Source organism: Amborella trichopoda, chromosome 10 (assembly GCF_054954075.1).
Source record: "Amborella trichopoda isolate Santa Cruz 75 chromosome 10, AtrichopodaSantaCruz75HAP2 v2.0, whole genome shotgun sequence".
Lineage (NCBI taxonomy): Eukaryota > Viridiplantae > Streptophyta > Magnoliopsida > Amborellales > Amborellaceae > Amborella > Amborella trichopoda.
This window is the reverse complement of record NC_142345.1, coordinates 7,606,486-7,632,376: the sequence shown is the minus strand read 5'-3', so window position 1 is coordinate 7,632,376 and position 25,891 is coordinate 7,606,486. Positions and strand designations below refer to the sequence as shown.

General features: G+C 36.6%; 1 protein-coding gene across 6 annotated transcripts in view; it reads left to right on the top strand.

The window, feature by feature from the left end:
- The window catches only part of LOC18446244 (uncharacterized), a 51,026-nt gene that overhangs the window by 10,492 nt on the left and 14,643 nt on the right, over positions 1 to 25,891 (top strand). For 4 of the 6 annotated variants that reach the window (XR_016041864.1, XR_016041863.1, XM_006856365.4 and 1 more), the window contains exons 2-3: positions 12,153 to 12,196; positions 21,516 to 21,592. Coding sequence is in view for 2 of the 6 variants with exons in the window: in XM_006856365.4 (XP_006856427.3) it covers positions 12,177 to 12,196; positions 21,516 to 21,592 (97 nt within the window). In the remaining 4 variants the exon portion in view is untranslated. The remainder of the gene's footprint in view (positions 1 to 12,152; positions 12,197 to 21,515; positions 21,593 to 25,891) is intronic. The other 2 variants (XR_016041862.1, XM_088848591.1) reach the window with 1 other exon arrangement.

The following is a 25,891-nucleotide window of genomic DNA, read 5'->3' as shown; positions in this document are numbered from 1 at the left end:
CATAGGCTCGTGATTATGGACGTCTGCATAAAGACATGGAAAAGAAGGGATGACATTAATAGGTGTCCAAGAACTAGGTGGTAAAATTTTAAAATGAGAAAATAGACTTATATAAAGATAAATTAGTTAAAGAAGGAAAATATAACTCTAAACATGAGGTCAATGTTATGTGGAATGAGATGGCTGACTGTATTAAGAAAGTGGCAGAATAAGTTTTAGGAGAATCTAGAGGGAAAAGAAATTCCGATAAGGAAACTTGGTGGTGGAGTGATGAGGTTTAGAATGTCATTTGCAAAAAATCATCATGTTATTAAACTTGACCGTGTAATAGAAACGATCAAAACTTAGAAGAATATAAAACTACTAAGAAAAACGCTAAGTAAATAGTAAGTAAGACTAAACTTAAGGCATTTGATAATCTATACAGTAAATTGGGAACAAGAAAAAGTGAAAAATATATCTTGAAATTAGCAAAAATGAGAGAAAAAAATGGAAGGATCTAGACCATATTAAATGCATTAAGAGTGAGGATCAAAGGGTCTTGGTGAAGGATGAAGAGGTCAACGAAAGTGGAGAGTTTATTTTAAAAAATTATTAAATAACGAACACAATGGGAACATGGCATTGGAAGGAACTGTTGGCATAAATGTGGGCGGAGGTCATAGATACATTTGTAGGATTAGGATATCATAAATGAAAGAAGCTTTGAAAAGGATGAAGATATGAATGACTTTAGGACTAGATGGTATACCAATAGAGGGTTGGAAATGCATGGAGGAGAATGACATTGACTGATTGACCAAGCTGTTCAACAAGGTGTTGAGAACAAAGAAAATGTCACGCAAATGGAAGAAAAATATTGAGGAACCTATTTACAACAACAAAGGAGACACAGAATTTTGTGAACTATCAAGGGATCAAACTTATGAGCCACACTATGAAGCTTTGGAATGGAGTGATTTAGCAATGACTAAGGCATAAAACGAGTGTATAAGAGAATAATTCGGTTTATGCCAGGAAGGTCAATAATCGAGGCTATTTTCCTACTTAGGTAACTGATTGAGAAGTTTCAGGCGAAAGGAAAAGACCTCCACATGGTTTTTATTGTTCTAGAGAAAGCTTATGATAGAGTACCTCAAGATTTGATTTGGTGGGTGTTAGAAAAAAAAGGAGTCTTCTAACACTACATTGACTTGGTGAGAGATGTACGATGATATGCTAATTAGTATACGAACAACTAGTGGAGAGACGAGTGAGTTTTTAGTGACAATAGTTCTACATCGGGGGTCAACATTGACGGTCAGGATACTTGTAGTTAAAATTGACGGCCAACAAATCCTTTGTGGAGAGGTCTTTGTTGGGTAAAAATGATCCTAAGAGTATATGTTGGATGACAACTTTTGGGAAAAGTTTTATGAGAATAGGTTTGCTGATCTGGGTGATGGTAAACTTTTCTCCATTGGCAACTCTGAAGGACTGGGTGCAGTTTTCCCAAAATTGTTTAAGTAGCAGATCAGGTTTTAATATGCTTGCAGATGCGCCAGTATCAAAAAAGGCAGGGAGGGTAAGTGGTTTGGAATAGTATTCATGCAGGAGTTGAACCAAGGCTATTGGGGTTGGTTGAGAGAGTGGATAGGAGTCAGCAGGTATTTGGTTTAGAGGTTCAGGGGAATATTCAGGGGGACAAAATACCTCAGGTATGACTGAATTTGAGATTTCATTAAGCTCAGAGTCCACTGTGTAGGAGATTGAGATCAAAGTCTCATCATTGTGTTCATCATCCAGCGAAAATACTGATTCCAAATCATCATTAACAGATTCGTCTAGTACCTGTGAAAGGAGATGGATGAGCTTCTTCTTTTTCTGTTGGTTGGGACAATTCTTTGCAAAATGTCCTTGTTGGCCACAAACATAACATCGGTCTCCTTTGGTTCGATGCTTTCGGAATTTGGATCGTCGAAGAAATTTATAAGTTTTGAACTTTTTTTTCTTCTTCTTGTGGTCCATGGTATGGCCATATTTCTGTTTTGTTTTTCTTCCAAGAGAAGGACATGTACAATGTTTCTCAGTGTCACATTTAATCTTTAAATACGGCTTGTCACAGGATTTGCCAAGAAGATATTTGTTTTTTTCCATTTGCTTGACAAATTCTACTTGGTTGCATAACCGTTCTAAAGCATGTAAAACAAACTGGTAAATTTCTCCAAAACTAACAGTTTGAATTGTGAGTCCTTGGTTTTCCATTATCTTGGTGGCCTCTTTGCCCAAAGTGGGAGGAATATATTCTAAATAATGTTGCTTAAGATTGACATCATCGATTCCTCCAATTTTATGGTATCTTTTGTTCATTTCTATAAAATGTTTTTCCAGATCATGCCGTTTGAAAGAACAGCAGTTAAGTTGGAAGAATTCTTCTCTTGCAGTAATCTGTTCATGTCTGACTTGTCCTGTGAATTCAACAATGAGATAGTTGAAAAATTCAATAATGGATTGGCTGTTTCTTGATTGAGTTTGCCTGTATTCTCCAAGGCTGACATACCAGTCAAATAGTCTTCCACGAAACCGAACAATGACTTTCTCAATTGTGTTGGTCAAAGTATTTGCTAGATTTAACATTTCAGCATGCATCCATTCTTAGATCTCTTTGAATCTGTCTATCCATTTCGAAGGAGGGATGTCATCTATAGTAAAGCTTTTTGAGGAATCTCCATAGGTTGGTAGTGAAAGATTGGGAAGTCTAAGTTCTTCTGTAGGTATGGGATCTGGGTCTGGTTCCATAGGTTCTTCCGGAGGGTCCGCTTCTGGTTGGTTCATCATGTACAGAGGATCAGAAGTATCAGAAGTTTCAGACAACGTTGTAGCTGTAGAAGTTTCTGATAATGAGTCAGAGGAAGACTGGGTTTCAGAATGAAGGTTTATCTCAGAGGGTTTGGTAAGATTCTTTACGAAGGTGCTCATATCACCAAGAGGGTCGGGTTCGGGTAGTTGTATTGAACGAGAAGTGGATGAGGCAACGATATCAGAATCAATTTCTGAGGGTTTGAACATCTGGGTTTCTTGTTTGGGAGGCTTATCTGTAGGAGGTGTCTGGTTTGGTTTTTTGATTTGGGAAGGACTAGGTTCTGATCGAGGTTGTGGTTTCCTTAATTGGGGAAAGAACATTTCTTCTGGAAATCTTCTTTCATCGTCATAAGGATTATAGGATCTCAGTCCAAAAGGTCTAGGGTGAATAGTTCTAGTAGGGGGATACAAAGTTCTTGTTGGTGGAAAGGGGTCTGGGTTTCTCAAGGTAGGATAACTTGGTTGAGGAGAAAAGGTTGGCAAAGGTTGATATTGGGTTTGGTATGGAGAATGATATTGGGATTTCATCCAATAGTTCTTTTCAAGGTTCTGCAATTGTTTTTCCAAAAATGCTTTTTCTTTCCCTTTGACGGAAATCAAATAAGATTGTTCATGCATGTCCTTTACACAATACAATATTTGCAAAAGTTCTTCATGTAACAGCTGAATTTTTTCTTTCAATTCCATAATTATGCGTGTCAACCCTTGGGTGTGAGACGTAAAGGTGTTCTGGGTGGTTTCCAACTGGGCTTTCATAGAAGATTAAATCACAACTACTTGGCTCTGATACCAATTAATGACATTCCAAGACATTCTTAACAGAAAGATATTAAAACAACAAGGTTATACATAGAGTAGAACACGACACAAGATAATAAGACATAAGATAGATATAAACATCAAACGGAAGACAGGCTGAAAGCAAGAACATGAAGAAAGCAAGCACACAAGAACTACAAGGCTGAGAGGCTCTAGAAGCACTCTGCCGTTTACAATGCCACATGAGGCTTTTTTTAGACTCCGGACGTGAAAGCTGGACTTCAAATAAAATTAAAAGCAAACAACTTGGCCAGGACAGCTGGCATTTGGAAACAGTAAAAAGTGAACAGTAAAAAGCAAAAGTATATCTACAGTAATAGACAGGTGGGTATGATAGAATAGTGCTCCACAGTGTCTGTCGACAAAATAGTGCTCCACAGTGTCTACCGACAAAATAGTGATCCACAGTGTCTCAGTCTGTATCTGGATACATGTCGTATGGATAACCGTCTCAGTCGTAGCTTCCTGCAGATGGGCTATGAGAAGGTCCACTGTATGAGTCATCACTTGAGCTATCAGTTGGTGCATCTTCTGGTGGTGGATGGTCAGCAAGCCAATGGTAAAGTTGGTGGAGTAAAACTGCTCCTCGAGGGGTTGTGTCATTCCATACTTCTTGTCCTGTGTAAACATGCAGAGGAATAGTGTCTGGAGAGACTCTGTTAATGTAACACATTTTAGGTTTGAGCTCGGACCAAATTTCTGCATTAGTTGGCCAGAAATTAAGGAGATCAGAATCATACCATCCAATAGTTTCTATAAGGGGATGTTGGGTGATATAGGTATAATCTGGATAAAGAAGCGGTTTGAGAGTTTGGTGGAAACTGATAACAACATAAGGTTTCAAAAAGGGTCTGAAAGAATCCATTCAGTGAGTGTAATGGTAATGTTTTAGGAGGAATCTATAAAAATTCAGGGCTCTGGGATTATGGTGCATATAATTATTCCATTGAAGAAAATGGCAGTGCCTTAGGTAGGAAATGAGTTTTCTTACATGGAATATAAAACAAATATGGTGGTTTTGAGTTAAGTACCATAAGAGGCAGAGTACTTCTTTAGGCATGTTATAATAATACCTGGTTTCAAAGAGGCTAAGATAAGGGTAAGATGGATGGCATCGAATTCCATGCATGCAATCTCCATGATTTCTTAAGACTATTTCATGTATTTTCTATTGCATTTGGTCACTTTTAGAGGCTAGAGTTTTATTCAGAATCAATTCATATACTTCTTCGGGAAGGTCATGATCTATGTTATCAATGTGGATAATAGCTCCTGTGAAAGGAATGATTGAGAAATTTAATTTTTCTGAAAATTGCTGCCGAGAAAACATATCAGCTAACGCATTGTTTTTCCCTGAAATGTGTTTATATTCGAAATCCCATTGAGAAAACCAGTTCGACCAACGTAGAAGTTGGGGATTTGGTAATATTTTGTTTTTAAACTTCAGCATATGTGGGAAAGCAGATAAGTCCATTTCAATCAGAAATCTGTAACCAATAAGGTGGAATTGGAACTTTTCTATTCCACATTTTACAGCCAGAATTTCTTTAAAAGTGGAATGGTTGTGTAATTCAGACTGTTTAAATTTTCCACTTTTATAACCACAAATCATCCTTGTTTTGTCAATTTCCTCGAGAAGAATGCAAGCCCAAAATTCATCCGAGGCGTCTGTTTGCAAAATCCGTTTTTCAGAAGAGGGTATTTTTAATGAAGGTAAATTTTTGGAAAGGATTTCAGTGCGCGAACACTCTCAGTTTGCTTATAAGTCCATGGTGGTGCTTTCTTTTTTAAGAGCAAATAAAGAGGGCTGGTATGGAGAGATAATCTTGGAATAAAGGGTGACATAATTGACAATGGCAAGAAATTGCTGTATTTGTTTAACAGAGGATAAGGTATCAGGGAATTCTGACAAGTGATTGGCAATATGAGGTTGAAGTTTGTCCCATTATGAAAATGCATTCCAAGGAAATCGATTTCAGTAGTAGCAAAGATACATTTTTTCTCAGAAAGCATAATGCCAAATTGACAACAGAGAGAGTGGAATTTGTTTAACAAATTGATAGGGCTTTGCAAGTTTGGAGAGAATAAGAGAATGTCATTAATTAATGTCATTAATTGGTATCAGAGCCAAGTAGTTGTGATTTAATCTTCTATCTTGTTATGTTGACTGGTTAATCTGTAAGAAATATTCAGATTAGTATGCTCTACGTCTGCGTAGCTGGTCTACGATCTCTCGTATCTGAACACAAAATATAACTTAAAGGTTAATTTCAGTGAATTTATTCCACTGCTAAAAACTTTCTTGAGTTACATGTTAATAACAGGAACTCTGAGAGGCTGAGGAATGGCTTAAAAGCGGAGATCATACATTTAACATGGGGTAAAAGAAAGTTGGCCTTTCAAACCAAAACCATATTACAGTCAACAAGCAAGATATTTTCGAACTCATGGCAGGAGATATTCCTTTAGAAGTAAGTTTAGATACTCCTCGTTCATCCACCTCTGAACCTATGTTTTCAAAACAAGAACATCTTCTCGAAATTACCTATACTCCTGAGAAATTTTCTGAAACTCAACCTCAGTTGATCAATCCTTATCATGTTTATGATAAATCAAGCTTAAATTGGACTAAAAGGATTAAGAAACTTTGTGGAAAGAAAAACCCTGAGTCCATAAAAAAATATGTCCAAGCCTCTTCCTTTGATCAACATCAGATCCCAGCCACCAAGGCTGAACAGTATGTTACAATACACCTACCAAAACATCTTTCCCTTTATGGTTAAAAGAAGGATATACCCATATCCATTTTGGAGCCATAAAATTAGCCTTAACCTTCATGGCAGAAAAGGGATGGAAGCAGTAACCAGGATTGCTTTGCTAGATACAAGATTTCTTGAATACCAACATGCTTGTATAGGCACCATTCAAACCACCTTAAAGGCAGGCACCATCTTTGTTACCTTCTTCCCAAATTTCAATATCCCTATAAAAGACCCCAATCTGAGTTCAGCGTTCAAAGTTCAGTTACAAATAACTGGAACTAAACAAATTGAGACCTCTTCAGTAGCCACTCTTCATTACCAAATGGTCTATCGTTTGCAAAACCATGCATTCGACATTGTTACACCTTTAACCCCTGAAACAGAAAACACTGCTTTGTTCATCAAAGTTGATAACAATTCTCAGCCAATTTGCCACTATGTCCCAAGACAAATATCCAAGGAAAGACTGATTGAATTAATACCCTCCACTTGGGTTACAAACTATGAGAATTTACAAGCTCAAAGCCAACCAGTGTTACAAACTGAGTCCAGAATGACTAGACTGACAGATGGTCAGGTCCAAGTTGATTTCCTATCCTCAATTCAAGAAAATCAAACCAAAGATATTTTTCCAACTCATTTCCAAGGATTGCTCGAAAAGGTTCCAATTCTTGAATTTAACAAACTTGGCCAACCCATTTATGAACAGAAAACCATAGATGGCCATAATTGGTTTGACTGCTGCAACTGTGATTCTTGTCTTCAAACTGATGATGAAATAGAGATAAAGAAAAAAAGAACACCAAAGAAAAAATCTTCTTCTCAATGATTGCATCAAAGATATTAGGATGGAGATCCTACAATTGATCTCTTAGGAGAAAGTTCAGGTAAGTGGGATTATTATGTGACTTATGGTACTTCTCCCCTTTCAGTTCCACAATCTTCTCCTATCATTCCCACTGGATGGGATGATAAAGATGATTCCAAAATACAAAACAACTGTTTAATGTTTGACCCTTCCAGTTCAAATTATGCGGATAGTTTTCCTCCTCTTCGTGATTTTGAAAAAATACAAGAGAATGAAATGCATGTTTGGAAAATAAAAACCCCTCCGGCAAGAGACTCCTCTGGTACTTCTAAACTGATTTCATCTGCTGAAGCAAGCCTAAACTGGCAAGCTGAGAATGCTAAGTTTCAAAATTTGGCATTGCTACGACTAGAAACTACCGAAAATTCTATGAAAGCCCAGTTGGAAACCACCCAGAACACCTTTACGTCTCACACCCAAGGGTTGACACGCATAATTATGGAATTGAAAGAAAAAATTCAGCTGTTACATGAAGAACTTTTGCAAATATTATATTGTGTAAAGGACATGCATGAACAATCTTATTTGATTTCCGTCAAAGGGAAAGAAAAAGCATTTTTGGAAAAACAATTGCAGAGCCTTGAAAAGGACTATTGGATGAAATCCCAATATCATTCTCCATACCAAACCCAACATCAACCTTTGCCAACCTTTTCTCCTCAACCAAGTTATCCTACCTTGAGAAACCCAGACCCCTTTCCACCAACAAGAACTTTGTATCCCCCTACTAGAACTATTCACCCTAGACCTTTTGGATTGAGATCTTATAATCCTTATGAAGATGAAAGAAGATTTCCGGAAGAAATGTTCTTTCCCCAATTAAGGAAACCACAACCGCGATCAGAACCTAGTCCTTCCCAAATCAAAAAACCAAACCATACACCTCCTACAGATAAGCCTCCCAAACAAGAAACCCAGATGTTCCAACCCTCAGAAATTGATTCTGATATCGTTGCCTCATCCACTTCTCGTTCAATACAACTACCCGAACCCGAACCTCTTGGTGATATGAGCACCTTCTTAAAGAATCTTACCAAACCCTCTGAGATAAACCTTCATTCTGAAACCCAGTCTTCCTCTGACTCATTATCAGAAACTTCTACAGCTACAACATTGTCTGAAATTTCTGATACTTCTGATCCTCTGTACATGATGAACCAACCAGAAGCAGACCCTCCAGAAGAACCTATGGAACCAGACCCAGATCCCATACCTACAGAAGAATTTAGACTTCCCAATCTTCCACTACCGACCTATAGAGATTCCTCAAAAGGCTTTACTATAGATGACATCCCTCCTTCGAAATGGATAGACAGATTCAAAGAGATCCAAAGATGGATGCATGCTTAAATGTTAAATCCAGCAAATACTTTGACCAACACAATTGCGAAAGTCATTGTTCGGTTTCGTGAAAGACTATTTGACTGGTATGTCATCCTTGGAGAATATAGGCAAACTCAATTAAGAAACAGTCAATCCATTATTGAATTTTTCAGCTATCTCATTGCTGAATTCACTGGATCAGTCAGACATGAACAAATTACTGCAAGAGAAGAATTCTTCCAACTTAATTGCTGTTCTTTCAAACGGCATGATCTGGAAAAACATTTTATGGAAATGAACAAAAGATACCATAAAATTGGAGGAATCGATGATGTCAATCTCAAGCAATATTATTTAGAATCTATTCCTCCCACTTTGGGCAAAGAGGCCACCAAGACAATGGAAAACCAAGGACTCACAATTCAAACTGTTAGTTTTGGAGAAATTTACCAGTTTGTTTTACATGCTTTAGAACGGTTATGCAACCAAGTAGAATTTGTCAAGCAAATGGAAAAAAACAAATATCTTCTTGGCAAATCCTGTGACAATCCGTATTTAAAGATTAAATGTGACACTGAGAAACATTGTACATGTCCTTCTCTTGGAAGAAAAACAAAACAGAAATATGGCCATACCATGGACCACAAGAAGAAGAAAAAAAAGTTCAAAACTTATAAATTTCTTCGACGATCCAAATTCCGAAAGCATCGAACCAAAGGAGACCAATGTTATGTTTGTGGCCAACAAGGACATTTTGCAAAGAATTGTCAATAATTGACGGTCAAGGAATACCAAAAAGAGCGCGTTTTCGATATCTTGGGTCGATAATCCAAGAAAATGAAGAGATTAAGGGAGATGTTGCATATAGAATTAGAGCTGGTTGGGAGAAGTGGAGTTCTGCAACTGGAATTTTATGTGAGCGCCACATACCAATGAAGTTGAAGGGGAAGTGCTATAGGACGACTTTAAGACCAGCTTTGCTCTATGGGGCGGTATATTGGGCAGTCAAAAGACAATATACTCATAGAATGAGTGTAGCGAAGATGAGGATATTGAGATGGATGAGTGGCAAAACAAGAAGGCATAGAAATCGAAATGATCATCTTCGGGAAAATTTAGGTCTGGCACCAATAGGTGATAAGATGAGATATAGTAGACTTCGGTGGGTTGACCATGTGTGGTGCAGACTCAGTACAATACCTATTAGGATGTACGAGTTAGTTCAAGTGGAAGGCTTAAAAAGGGCATGGGGTAGGCCCAAAAAGTCATAATTAGAAGTAGTGAGAAAAGATATGGGGACTTATGGTTTCATTGAGGGTATGACCCTTAATAGAGCAAATTGGCGGACCAAGATTTGTGTAGCCGTCCCCAATTAGTTGGGAAAAGGCTTTGAGGATGATGATATTTTGACATAGAATAATTGATTCCAAAACGGAAACTATTGAGATTGATTGAAATCAATAAATAAACTTGTTCTATTTTCTCTAATTAAAAATTGATATGAATTGAATTATGTAAACTGAGGGATAATGGTTTTAACACATTCTTTTAATTATAACGGCTGATCTGAGGAATGAAAGCTAAAGATCTCTTCACTCCATGGGTCACCTTTGATCTTCTCAAAATAATGACAAACCCTAGATCCCAAAACCCTTTCTCTACATACATTAGAGCTTGGTCTCTCTCCCTCAGGCAGGTACGCCCCATTCTCTCTCTCACTCCTCCCTCTCTTGTTCAGTTTTCTCTCTCAGGGTTTTAATAATTAAATAATATCAGTAAGTCCTAGAGGGGGCCACACCCTAGCCATAGAGGGGTGGCACGCCCTAATTTGTGTGCTCTGTCTTGTGAGATCTTTTGTATCCCTTCCCATGATATGCTCTCAAGGGGTTTTTGCCTAGGCTTCCTGAGTTATGAGATAAGGTTAGGACTAAGATCCCGTGTGCCATGGGTGGAGGAGACTTGGTGTGGGGTGTTGGAAGTCTTTGGGAGTAGTCTGAGACAAGGTATTCGATAATTCTAATGGCTCCATGTTTCTTGATTCAACTTTATGCATTATATTCTGTTTGTTATTGTAAAGAATTGTAATGGCTTGCTGGAGATGATCCTAGATTGTATCGGGGTTTATTTAATGAATAAAGTTGTAATTTTGGACAGCTGTAAGTGTTTTAGCCAGTATAGATAAAAGAAACGAAAGAAATATTTTAATTGTATATACTTGGCTAGATCACATTGTCCACCTTTCAGAAACATCACATTGGCACTTATTTGGGGTTCCATACTACTACACAACCAGGTCATGATCATGTTATTCTCTCTCATCCACTCGCCATATCTACAATAAGAATTACTAAGCTAGTCCTCAGTCAAATAATTATGTTTCCCCCTTGCACCCTGGGATAGACAAATTGAGTCCATAAAGCATAATTGGACTCGTTTAGTTTTATAGAAGTAATTTGTATCCCAACAGTTGCAAGAAGACTAAGGATTCCAGGTTTACTTTTCATGAGCATAAAAGATGAAGGAGAAGAAGGACAACCAAGGCTGGCCAATTTCATTTAGTCACACCATCCTAGGACAATGTAAAAACAACTTAAACAGGGTGATGGATACTTATCATTCAGATCTGGTCAAATTCTCACACTTGAACAAATTAGAGCAACACCATATTGAACACATTTGAGCATCACCATGTTGCCACTCGCCTTTTTTTTTTCTCTCTCATCCGCTCTCCTTATTTTTATTTTTAATTTTAAGGGAAGGGCTAAAAGAAAAAAAGAGAGAAGAAAGGAAAGGGCAAGATGAAAAGATAAAGAATTTGAGAGACATAAAGGATTAGCTTTGATACCATATTAGAGAATATAGAGAGAATAGAGAAAATGAAAGAGAAGAAGAAGAGAGAAGAGTAGATAGAAATATGATAAACATGAAAGGAAAGAGAAAGATGTGAGGTTGAACCTACCCTCATGCACCTCTCAGCCTTATATTTTATTAAAATTTATGATATGGACAAAACGACCAATACAAATATGATTAGGACACTTAGGTCCAAAACTGAGATAATAAAGGAATTTAAATTATTTGATGAGAAATGTCTAATATCTGTTGTCTTCATTACTTTTGTCACCTTAGGCCTTCTACATGTTTTGTTTGGAGTTTCTTTGGTCATCATCCATCGATGAGTCATGTTATAAATTAAAATTATAATTAATACAATTACTATAAATTGCTCCAATGAACATATGTGGTGAGAGGAGACTTGTTATAAGTAAATGTTGTTATGCAAATGGAACTAGTTTGATAAGAATTTATCTATCAATTAATTCTTCAAAGAATGCATACTTTGTTTTCTCAGTTCTATCATCCCTTTGGCCTTAAAATTATCCTCACTTTGAAATATTTTCTTATTGCTGCCTATAGTATACTTTCACATTAGACTTTCTCGTATTGTGAATTTGCTTCATGCTTGCTGCTTTATTGTTGGGTAAATATATTTTTTTCTCTGTAACTGATATTACATATTTCTTTTCTTTAAATTTTAGGTGCTTGATAAATCTCGTGCTACAATGGGTGTGGCTAGATCAGGGTAGGTTAATATTGCTCAGCTCTCGTCCTGTGGATCATTTTTCACTATTTGTATACTTGAAACATTCGAAATTGAAAAAATTGCTCATGCTGTTTGAATTTCATATTCGCATGTGTTTTATGTCGAATATCTGGGTAAAAAGTTGATCATAATATATATATGAGCCTAACAGATTATGATGGCACATGTTATTTCATGATGCAATTTATTTTATAGATTTTAACAAGGATACGATGGTCTTCCATCTCTATGAGGCTTGAGTATATTTTGGCCTCTAGATGGGTGCTTGGTATCACTATTTGGAGATAGCAAGTCTTTCCAACTCAGGCTTACTAGCTATATGTAGGTGTTTGGAATCATTTCAGTGTATTATGAGCTAAGCGTGTCAGAAGTTATACTAATATTTCTCTCTTGTTCATCTCATTTCATTATTGCATATTGAAAATGTTAAGATTGAGAGAGAAAAGAGAGAAAGTAATATTCAAGCATATGACTGAGAAGAATAGATGTCTTTTTCACTCAATACACATCCTGGGGCAATGTGCACAGATCCTTATGGGAGTTACTATAAGAGTTACAACCTATTCTTTTTCACTCATTACATATCGTGTGGCAGTATGCCCTATATACATGGATCCCTACGGATGTTACAGCCCATTATGCATCATTCTTACATGATTTTTTTTGAGAGAAGATAACTTTATGATTGTTACATGATTATTGGAGCTCCTTATGCATGACTATTATACGGTTGTTACAGCCCATTATGTGTGATTGTTATATGGCTGTCACAACCTATTATGCATGACTGGTTTGTGGCTTCTAAGAGCCCCTTATGTGGTGACTGTTACATGGCGTTTACAGCCCATTATGTGTGATTGTTATTTGTTACATGGCTATTAAGTGCCTATTATGTATGACTATTATATGACTGTTACAGCCCATTTTGCATGACTATTATATGGTTGTTACAACCCATTATGTGCGATTGTTGCATGGCTGTTATAGCCCATTATGCATGACTATTATATGGCTGTTATGGTCCATTATGTATGACTGTTATAGTCACTACACTATCCCTCAAGCTAGAGCATATATATCATAGATTCCCAGTTTATCCAAAGTATCCTTCAGTCGAACTTGGTTAGAAGCCTTAGTAAGTATGTTTGCCAATTGATTCTCAGATCGAACAAAACCCAGGTGGTAATGCCATGTACACTTCCCTCTTGCAGATCCTCATGAAGAAAAGCATTCTTCATGTCTAATTGGTGGAGTAGTCATTTCCTATTTGCTGCATTAGATAAGAGTACCTATACTAATTTCAATTTTGCTATGTGAGCAAAAGTCTCCTTATAGTCAACCCTGTATAACTGTGTAAAGCCCTTACTACAAGACGAGCTTTCTGACTCTCAATCGATCGATCTGGTTTGTGCTTCGCGATAGACAACTACCTCCAACGAACCACATGTTGTCCTTCAGGCTAATCAATTATATCCCAACTTTGCTGCTTCTCTAAGGCAATCATTTTCTCAATTCCATTGTGGATGAGCCAATACATCTGCAACTTTGGTGGGAATAGGAACAGAGGAGTAGAGCAAAGGTATGCATGAAAGGAAGGTGAAAGTAAAGCATAAGAAACAAACTTATTGATTTATGACATTTTCTCTCTCTTGAGCTGGAAACCCTAACGCAGGCTTTTTTTTTCTTTTTTCAAGTTACTAATTCCTTAGTTCCAAATTGAGGTTGTTGGAAATGTGAGATTGCTGAAAATATGAGCTTGTTGGAGATATGATGTTGCTCGAAATATGAGGTTGCTGAAAAGAAAGGAGTTCAGGATAAAAACTTATTTTTTTTATTTAAATATTTGGATAAGAACTTACTTATTGGTAAAGGAAAATGAGGTGATCTTGTTGAAATACGAGGTTGCTGATACTTCATAGCTTTAAGGAGATGTGTGTAGAGCATGGCATAATCTATCAATTTATTATGCCCTATACACCACAACAAAATGGTGTATTCGAGAAATGAAATAAGACCTTGGTCGAGATGGTGTGGCGCATGATGGGGCATGGAAAGCTCTCCTTAGAATTTTGGGGATAAGCAGTATTAATGACGAGTTATATCTTCGACCAAACTCCAACTAAGGCAGCCCCACTTACTCCACACAAAATATTCATTGGTCGTGCTCTGTCCCTTGACCATCTAAGAGTATGGGGATGCTCAGCCCATGTTCTCATCCCATACCAAAACAGAACCAAGCTTGATCCCAAAACCGTCAAGTGCATCTTTGTAAGAAACACTCGTTTATTCCATATTTTGGAACTTAGCTCCACGGAACAATATGCTACTGCTGAAACATGGAACAATTGAAATCTTAGATCAAACCACTATGTTTGGATGGTATGAACTGCCTAAACAAGAATTCATGGAAAGGGTTTTCGTTTCTTCAACCTAGAGAATGGGGCAGTCTTAGAAAATAAGGATGCACACTTCTTAGAGGATGAGTTTCTCGAAGCAAAATGCAGCCACAAGAAAGTGGATCTCTTTTAGATGGCTAGTGATGGGGTTGAGACCTGAGAACTCGAACCACAAACTCGTAGGAGAAGAAACCGCATTAGAAGACCACTTGAGTTCTTCACTTACCTGGGGTAACACTATGAGAGAATTGGGATGAACCTAATAATTAGCCTACATTCTATAAAGAAGCCTTTTTCAATCCTGAAGAAACCCAATGGGAAATAGCCATGAATGAAGGATACCTCTCCATCATTCAAAACCGGGTTTGAGAATTAGTGCCTTTACCACATGACCGAAAATCTATAGGATGCAAGTGGATGTTCAAGAAAAAATTGAACTCTGCGGGGAAACTTGAGAAATATAAAGCTAGACTTGTATATAAAGGGTTCACCCAAAAAGAAGGGGTAGACAACAATGATTGCTAAATTTCAATCCATTAGGATCTTGATTGCCACAGCAGCCCACTTTGACTTTGAGATCCACCAATGGATGTAAAGATAGCCTTTCTGAATGGGGAGCTTGAAGAGGAAATTTACATGAAACAACCTGAGGGCTTCATAGAAAAAGGAAAAGAGGATTTGGTTTGTAGGCTTCGAAAATCCCTTTATGGTCTTAAGTAAGTTTCGTGGTAGTGGTACATAAAATTCCACGAGACCTTGTCTAAAGTAGGTTTTACCTCTAGCCAAGAGGATTGCTGCATATATGTCAAGGCAAGTGGGACTAACGTGGTGTTTATCTCATTGGATGTGGATGATATGTTGATTGTATGTAGATGATATGTTGATTGTTAGTAGCTCGATGGCTCTGTTAAGGGAGACTAAGGGTTTTCTTTCGCAACACCTAGATATGAAAGACTTAGGAGAAGCATTATATATGTTGGGCATAAAGATAATAAGAAACAGGCAATGTAGGACCATTCAACTTTCTCAAGCATCCTATTGCAAGAGGGTCATAGAAAAATTTGAAATGGACAAAAGGCCCATATCTACCCCTATAGACAAGAAGACCAAGTTAAGCCTGCAAATGTGCCCAAGTGATAAGGATGAGGTTGAGAGAAAAGCCATGGAGAGAGTGCAATATCACAGCGTAAGGGGGTCACTCATGTACGCCATGTTAGGTACAAGGCCAGAATTGTTATTTCCCCATGAATGTGATAGCCGTTTCCAATGCAATCCTGGATTGAAATATTGGAAAGCAGTTAAGAGAGTACTCAGATTTTTGAGAGGGACCGCGAATTATGCACTCACATATGGAGGCGGGTCGGACATAGTCATACAGTGGTACTCAAATGCTGATTATCAAGGAGATCTCGATGACATGAAGTGGACATCTGTTTATAACTTCATGCTAGGTGGTTGGACAGTTTCTTGGAAGTCCAAGAAGCAGGACGTCGTAGCCCTATCCACTTTGGAATCCGAATATGTGGCATGTTGTATGGTAGCCAAGGAGACTGTTTAGATAAAGAAGTTTCTCAATCAGCTCATATTCGAGCCTGTGAGTTGTTCGCGTGTGAGAATTTTCTGCAATAATTAATTTGCAGTCCATGTGACTAAGGAGCCACGATTTCACAAGAAATCAAAGCATGCTATTACCACATCCAGAACGAGGTCCAACTTGGCAAGATAGAGGTTGCGTATCTTCTTAGAAAGCCCATGCTTGCAAACCCTTTGACTAAGGGATTGGTGGCAAATGTGTTCGCCAAACATGTACATGGGATGGGGTTGAGAGAGAGTGAAGAAGAGAGATTGTAAAGCCTTCAAAGTCCAAGTGAGAGATGTTAGGGTTATATGGCCATTTAAAGGCCTTATGAGGGCATGTATTAAAAACATTATAGTGAAATGTTGGCTACAGTGGGAGTGTGGTCCACTTTGGACTATGAGGCACTACTAGTGCCAAGACTCATTGAGCTTTGACTGGCTATGGCTCAAAAGTGATGTCTAAAACCCTTGATAACGTTGGAGTTGTGCCCAGGACAGTTTAGCCAGGGGACTCGATGAGACCCCTGTGTGTGATGGATGGTCGGAGCTTAAATCCTTACCATTATCATCACACAACGTGTACACTAGATAGCCATCCGGGAAGTGACCCTTTGGATAAGGGTGTATGACGTGTGCATGTGCAGAAGAGGTGACTCCCTACAACACTAGACTGTGTCGTAAGGACCCACAAAGCATAGTTCTGGAATAGGGCATTGACTTGTCCTTAAGGAGGGACCTGTAATCCATGGACTAAGATCGTGTCTTCTTCATTTAATTGGCTGACTTTGAAAGTCCAATCATGAACCCTTCCGAAGGGCTATGGGTCATGGGAACTATTGGTCCAATTTGAGAAAGTGCAGTGAGATTATTTTCTCTAGAAAGGATAGAGTCCTCAATATATTTGTTGTAATCCTATCTAATTCTTATAAAATCTTCTTAGATATGTTTAAATATGTTTTTATTATTTTTTAGATAATTAAAAAATATTTTTAGATCTCTATGGGTATTTTATTTTATTAAAAAATGATTTTTAAATAAAGAAAAATCATTTTTTTGTTTTTTTGTAATCAAAGAGAAAATCAAATATTTGATGACATCATAAAATTTATTTTATTATCTGAAAATTATTTTTGATATATTGAGGGTCCATTGGGATTCATTAGGCCTACCAATTTGTGGGGCGTGGGGCCCACATGGCGACCCATAGGGTGGTGCACCCCACCACCACCTCCTTCCTATTTTGGTGCCTTGTTTTATAAGGCAAGTGTTTTCGGAAAGAGTTGGTGTAGAGATTTTAATTGATTTCCAAAGAGGAAAGTGTAAGAGATTTATTAAATTTGATTTACTAATTTCTTTACATAATATTTGATGGGAATAGAGTTATGAAAACTAAAGGATAATGGTTCCACCTCATTCCTTTAATCATGATGGCTGATCTAAAGAATGAATGGATGAGATCTCTTCGCCCCACAGGTCTCCATGATCAAATGTCAAGGTTAAGTTTCATAATGATGGCAAAACCCGAACCTTAGAAACCCTATCCTTTATTTTATATAAGTTAGCTATGGGGGCTCATTCTTGATACTTCATATCTCAATCTCTCTCTGTCTAATCCTAAGGGGTGGCACACTCCTCTCTGATCTCTCTCTATTTCTCTCTCTAAAGTTAGGGTTTAGAAAAAAAAAGAAACCCTAAGGGGTGATACGCCCAAGCCATAAAGCCTAGCCCATCGGTACTAGCCTTATGCTCATGTCTTGAGCCTTGGTCTAGTTTATCCCATGTCATGGTCTCTGTTGGTTTTGCCTAGGCTTCTCAAGTTGCGAGACTAGTTCTTGAACTTAGATCCTGCACGCCATTGGTGGAGGAGACCTGGTGTGGGGTGTACGAAGTCCTTCGGGGTAACCTGAGGCAAGGTATTCGGTATTTTCCTATTTCATTGCGTCTGTTATATAGTTTTCAGATTCATGTTATGAATGTAATTTTGTTTTGATGGCAAGCAAGTGAGAATATTTGGTATTCTTTTGTTTTTATTTGACTCATATATTGTATTAGGATACTTGTAAGCTATCCGGGTGGTAAAACATAAGAAAAGATAGAAAGTTTTTAATTGGTGTTGACTTGCCCAGTCACATAGTCATTCTTTCAGTTATATGGCTGTTACAACCCTTTATGTGTGACTGTTACATGGCTGTTACAACCCATTATATGTGATTGTTACATGGCTGTTACAACCCATTATGTGTGATTGTTATATGGCTGTTATAACGCATTATGCATGACTGTTATATGGCTGTTACAGCCCATTATATGTGATTGTTGCATTGCTGTTGCAGCCAATTATGCGTGACTATTACATGGTTGTTACAACCCATTATGTATAACTGTTACAGTCACTACAAACAAAATTGACCACAAACACTTTTGTCCTTTCTACAATTTAATGCGGCAGCTTTTGTCTTTTGGTCTGGAAATTGCTTTTGTAGATTATTGGTGATCTGGTTTCTGACATGTGTGTACATTTTGCAAGTGATAGCTTTTCTCGTTAAATGTTCTTTTTTTGCAAAAAGGGGTCATAAAAAGTTGCTAAAAAAAGATGAAAACAAATAAAACTGAAACTAAACATTTGTCAATGCGAGTTGCCACAAAAACTCTTATGTTTTTTCGCGAATTAGTTTCAGCATAATTTTGCAGTACTGAATCATTTGGTATGGGCCAATTTTAGCGTGTTGTGACCTTGAAGTATTGTACTTATGCCAAATGATGCTAATGTGGGCCAATTCTATGGTATGAACCAGCTTTAAAGACTTGTGGAAAAGAATGAAGCTGGTATCTTCAATAACTTGTGAGGAAGATGACCAGTTAAGGAAGGGTAGGAGCAGTGCTCTCTGTTTTTGGCCTGAACTGGAATATGACGAAAGCAATAAATCTATATTTTATAGAAATAGATATGTGAACATTATAAATTTAATTTTTATAACTTTTTTTGGTTTTATTTTTAATTTTAATTTTTCCTTTTTGAATCTAGTATCTTTTATCTTTTCATGACAGTTGGGACCTGTGGCCACCCTTCCTCTAAATGGCATTTTCACCGCCTACAATCCCCTTGTTTATATTCCTTGAGGATCAGGGTTTGCCTCTCACCCGGATCCCCATATTTATTGTGGGGATGATGGGTGGGTTTGAAGGTGATAGATTGACTTCAGGGAGGAAGTTGCAAACAAATCATTTGTTGGATACAAGCATTTGAATTTGTCAAGACATTTTATCCTATAGAGTAGCACTTTGGCTACGTAACATGTGATTTCCTGCGGATCTGCAGTTGACTTTTGTTCAAAATATGTTGCCTCCACACACCTATTCTAGTTATGAATTGAGAGTTGGACTCATCTGTTGGTGAGATCGTGGTTTTGGCTGGTGGCTAAGAGGGGATTTATTCTTGCATGAGGGTGCATCTGCTATTGGAGTGACGGTGTTGTCTTCTGAAAGCCTGGCCTTCTCACATGGGACAAACACACACAATGCTGAGCTCATAACAATTGTTGGAAATTCTTGATCCAAATGCCCAAAAGGGCTCTCCGTGTCACGAACAAAATATTGCCCTAGCTAAAAAACAATCATGAGATCTCGCCGACCTTGACTAAGGACAACCCTCAGACCCTTCGGGCATGTGTATAACATTGGGCTCATGATCTGGATTTTTGTGACTCTATAGACACTCATTTTTTATCTCAGTCTGCAAACATCCGATGAGTCATAATGTTCATGTCCACTTCCATTGTGAACAAGAACTATAAAAACTACAGTGAACAACGGTGAGAAGGCCTTGAAAGGCCACATATCAAACACCTAGCAATGGGTATTTTCCTTTGGTGAGCATCTATTGTGGTTGATTTGGGTTCTCTGGAGTGAAAGAAACACAAGAATTTTCAAGATGGGGATACCACAACAAAGGCCCTACTGGAGTGTGTCAAGCCCTTGACATTGTCATGGGTGTGAAGCCACAAAGCCTTCAAAAACTTATGCACAGCTGACTTCCTTAACAGCTGCCAGGGCCCAGTGGAAGTTAGGTCTTTACAGATCCCCCATACCTCCCTATGGAGACCCCTGATCCTGGTGAGGTTAAACTCAACTTTGACGGTTGCTCCCTCGGTGACCCCAGACCTACAGGTTTCGGTGGTCTCTTTAGGGACCACAATCATAACAACCTCCTTTTCTTTTTAGGCTACATTGGCTGCACTGATTCCACCATGGCCAAAGCATAAACCCTTCTTGAGGGTGTCAATAGATCACATGTGGGGAAGTTGTTTGATAATCGAAGCGGACTATAAAAATGTCATATTATGGGCCTCAGGTGTCTCAGGTTTTCTGTGGTGACTTGAACTTATTTTTGAGAAAATTTCCTATCCATGCAGGCGTACTCGTACCAACTTTCAGCATACTTGGCAGGAGGCCAACTCTACCGTGGTCCCGATTTTTTAAGTTTTTGTGTTGCTTGTGACGATGTACAGTATGCCTTCATTTGCACCCATTTTTGTAAAGGTCATTACGATGAGAGCACTGATGTGGCAGATTGCCACAATACTTTGTAATCATTTACTCATTGTTCAAAAAGGCAGAGGCGGCTGCCTATGCGCGGGGGCCCAAAGACCTGTGCTGCCCTAGGGCTTTTTTTTCTGTTTCTTTTTTTTTTTTTTTGGGGGGGAGCAGCATTCTCTCCTTTTTATGGTTTTGATTTTATAAATTAATATTAATGCCAAGCAATGTGCAATTGTAAAAGAAAAGTAATATAATATCATGGCTATGTGCATGTGTTATTGTGCCCACTTGTGCCTTTTTAAGAACCGTACCCTCTCTCTCTCTCTCTTCTAAAAGTTAAAGAAAGGTATTGTATGAAATAAAAGAAAATGATACTTTACTTTTTTAAGAACTGTGCTAGGTACTTTACATTGCATTTACTTAAAGTAATAGAAAAGCAAAGAGTTATGGTCTTGAATGTTCCTAGCATGTACACCAGGAGATGCTCTTCTTTTATTTCATTCTGTCTTCTGCAGAGTATGGGGCACGACATTTTGTGTGTTTTATTTGTAATCATTTCCTATTGACTTGGAAAAATTACTTCTTTGTCTTAGGACATTCCACTGAGGTTAGCTGTATAGGTTGTCTAGTTGTGTTTAAATCAAAATATTGGAGATTCTGACCCATTTGGTGTATAACATGAAAAATTGTTGTTAGTTTATTCTGCCATTTGCTGTGTTCATAATTGATCCTCCCTTGTTGATTCCAATTATTATTGTTTTACTTGTCTGAGATGAATTTCCTGACAGCTCTGGTGTTGTTGCTAAAACACAAGCCTGTCAAAGAAAAGCTGACAAACTTGCGAAGAAGTTGAAATTTTATACTAGTGAGTTCTATTTCTTGCCTATCACCTAAATCTTTCATGGAATATGCATTTGTCTAGTTCTCCATGTTCCATTTGTTTTGCTATAGGCTCGTACGAATTTAACATTTCCCGTTTTCTTTGTTCTGTTTGATTTATATAGGCTAATAGGAATTTTCATACTATATATATGATGGACATAAGCTTAGGAATTAGTCAAATTATATGTGCTGGACTAGTCTCATAATATGATAATGCAGCCATATATTTACGATTCTTTTCTTATGCACCATGCAAATAAAATTTCCAAAGCTATCATAGAGGGCGTGTTTTTTGCAGGAAGATAGATGTTCGCTGGAAACAATTTCTTCTTTGCTGGGAAATGGAATTTCTGGAATGTTAAGGAAGTTCTAGGTGCATGTGTTTGATAATGTGCTGGAATGTTATGTATATTTTATTAGGGAAAAGTTTATATAGATCTGAGGCTCTAAACAATCAAATTTGAGCCTACCTCAAAAATTTCACTAGAAGAGGTTGTTTTGATTCTCAGATATCTTCAAATTGATCATCTCGACATTAGGATGCATAGACATGAAAAAAAAAATGGATTTTAAGTTTGGAAGTAGTTTATTTTGTAATGTATATTTGGACCGTCAATTTTCAAGATTTTCAAGTTTTCATAGATCTATCGATCTACTCTATTTTTGAAGCTTTAAACTTTATTAATAAATATAAAATATATTTTAAGGCTATTACAAAGATTTCCAATATTGAAACCATATTTCTCGACACTATTTGAAGGTAGGCTCTAATTTGATTGTTAGAGCCTAGGCTCTATACAAACCGCACCCATTTTATTAATGTATATTTATATTATATAATATATAACATAATATTAATTATAATATATATATGTTAGGGTTTTACACTATGACTCAACAATTTTGGACACTTCTATGCCTTTGTTTTGTACATGGAGCATTTTTTTAATAAGGTAACTTTTGGTCATTAGGAGGGTCTGACGTCATCAACATGGGGTGTGACATCACCCACATGGAGCACGCTAGTTGCATTTAATTGGAGTATTCGGTTCTTGGTTTTCACAATGTAAAGACCAGTTTTTAGGAAGATTATTTGAGACCAACTTATAGATTTGGGTATGACTATATTGGACTTTTCCATGTTGGTCTGAAAAAATATTGTTTGCCCTGAAGTATCCATCTGAAGAGCATTAGGGCATAAGGTATTCATAACCTTATAACAAATTCTATACACTAATGCAATGTTTTGTGATCCAGGGTTCATATCAAACCCTTGGGTTTTTATGTTTAGAGTAAGGACTTTTAGAAGATTAGGGTCTGCTAGGGAAACAGAAAAATTAGGGAAACAGTTGAAGTATATGGGTCTATTACAAAGACTGGATTCAATTATTCTTGAAAGGGAATTTGAAAATTTATTATGGCGGCTATCTCTTAAGCATAGAAGAACGGAATTGTTTAAAAAAATGCTCCATGTACAAAACAATAGTACAGAAGTGTCCAAAATTATTGAGTAGAATGATAAATTACTCCATAGTGTGAGCACCCTAACTTAACCCTGTATGATATTATATATATAATATAATATAATAAATATATATTTTTATATATATTTTATTAATGTATATTGATATTATATTATATATAATATAATAAATAATATACTATTTTTTATTAATGTATATTTGTTTTATATATAATATAATATAATAAATATTATAATATAATATATTATATATAATATATGAATAGTATATTACATTTTATATATATATATAAAATGTAATAAACTCTTCATATATTATATATATAATATAATAAATATTATAATATAATATATGATATAATGTATGAGATTTATATATTATATTATATAACATAATAAATATATATATATAATGTAATATACTATTCATGTATTATATATAATATAATAAATATTATAATATAGTATATGATATAATACATGATATTTATATATTATATTATATAACATAATAAATATATATAATATTACACAGATATATAATAATAATAATATAAATATAATATATAACGTAATATAATATATAATATAATATTTATTATAATATAATATATGATATGTCTATACTATATATAATATAATAAATATATAGTATGTATAATAAATTATATAATATATCAAGATTTAACAAAATGGATCGGCGACCCGAATTGTCCACTCCAAAAGCCATGTTGGATCGGAGAATCGGCCGAATTGGCAAGTTTCATCGTAAAAAGTTTTTAAGAAATCACTGTAAATCTCTAAACATAGTGTTCTTTTAGTTTCTAAAAGAAATTAGGTGCGATACATTATATACTTTCATAACTTTGTAAAAATAGGTGAATACTGAGACGTTATGTTGTCTGGATGTCTGTATAATTATTAGTTATAATATTGCATTATAATATTGCATTAAAATAATTTACAAATATTAGAAAACACTTCCATATTATAAGATTAAAAAAAATAATTTCCCATATAAAGTGAAATTAGTATCAAATAAAAGTATCAAACATTTATTAATTTGCTTTACTCATCCAAAATTATCACAACTTAACTAACTATAATAATATATGCTGAAATTGAAATTGTTGGTTTACATTTTGTAATTATTTTTCTATACAAATAAGAACAAATCTAAAATGTCTTATAATATCATCTAATTTAAAAAATCTTATTTACAACTATAAGAAAAAACAATACATTACATAATCTAAAATGTCTTATAAACCTTTTCATTCATTGTGAATTTTCCCATAAACTCTGGTCCCAACTGCTCCTACTTTTTGGCTTCCAATGGGTTACTCCACGCACGGTTAAGGCTCTGATCTAGGCTCTGATCTCTTTCAACTTCGATGCACAGTGGCCCTTGGCTGGAAAATCCTTATGGAAGGCAACATTGGCTGCTACCATTTGGACTTTATGGCTAGAGAGGAACAACAGAATTTTCAATGGGGTTCAGCTACAACTACCAGCTCTCTTCCACAACGTTATCTCGATGACCACTTTCTAGGCGGCAAATAACAAGACTTTCTCCGGTATTTCTAGAAATACCCTCCTCTCTCAATGGGAAAATGTCCTCAACTACCCTCAAAACCCTTAAGAGCTAGCAATTGGCAACCACCACCAGAGGGCAGCATCATGCTCAATTTTGATGGCTGCTATCTCGGTAATCCCGGCCCTTCAAGCGCGGGGGGTGTTTTCATAGATTGCCAATGTAATGTTCTTTTCACTTTCTTTACACTCCTTGGGACCTATGACTCCCAATACGCAGAAGCTATGGCTTTACTTTTGGGCTTGAGACACCTCAATCCTTCGTGGGGCACATTTTTTATTGTGGAAGGAGACTCCCGGAACACCATATCTTGGGCAAGAGGCTTGTCCGCTTCACCTTGGCAATTGTCACCTATTTTTTATGAAATTACCCATATCTGCAGGGGTACGAGCGTCTCATGGAGGCATATATGGAGGACGTCCAATGTTCTCACAGATCTTTTGGCGAAGGAGGGAGCTAGCTTTGAAATCGACAATCAAGCCAGGTCCAACTCCTTTTTTGTTCAGGACCTCAGCCGCACTACTTAGCCTGCATCTTATGAGCAAGTGACAACTCCATTCCTATTTTTGTAAATCTAACTGTATATCTTCTAATTTGGGCGTTCTTATAAGCCTATCTGACCATGGATGACTAAATGTATTATTTACTGAATGACACCCTGCGAGGGTGCTTTCAGTCCCACACCTCTTGTAAACGTTTTCTATCTTAGTAATACAATGTTAACAACTCTAAAAAAAAATATTAATTTTTGTAAATTTTTTATATGTAATTTCTTTTTTGTAATTATAAACTTAATTATATGTACTGTAGTTTTTGTAAATTATAAAAAAGAAAAATCAATAGAATTAATCTAAAAAATAAATATGTTGTAGACCATTTCATTTTATAGAATAAATAAATAGCCTATATTTTAAGATACCTTAATTTTTTATAAGGTTTGAAAGAAAAAGAGAAATCAAGAGAGTGCCTGCAACCAATCCCACGTCGCATATTTCATGAGGGAAAAGCTTGTATATATGCTTTAGGTTCACACTTGAAGGCATTATGTGATGGCTAGAGGAACTTTTCATCAAAAAAGCACATGTCACATAAGGCCCAAGGTACAACTCTTTCAAGAGTATGATTAGCGTGAGGTGTATTGGTGGGACCCACGGGATTATGTGTGGGCTTCCCTTGTTTTAAAAAGAAATTTCGGAAGTATCCTT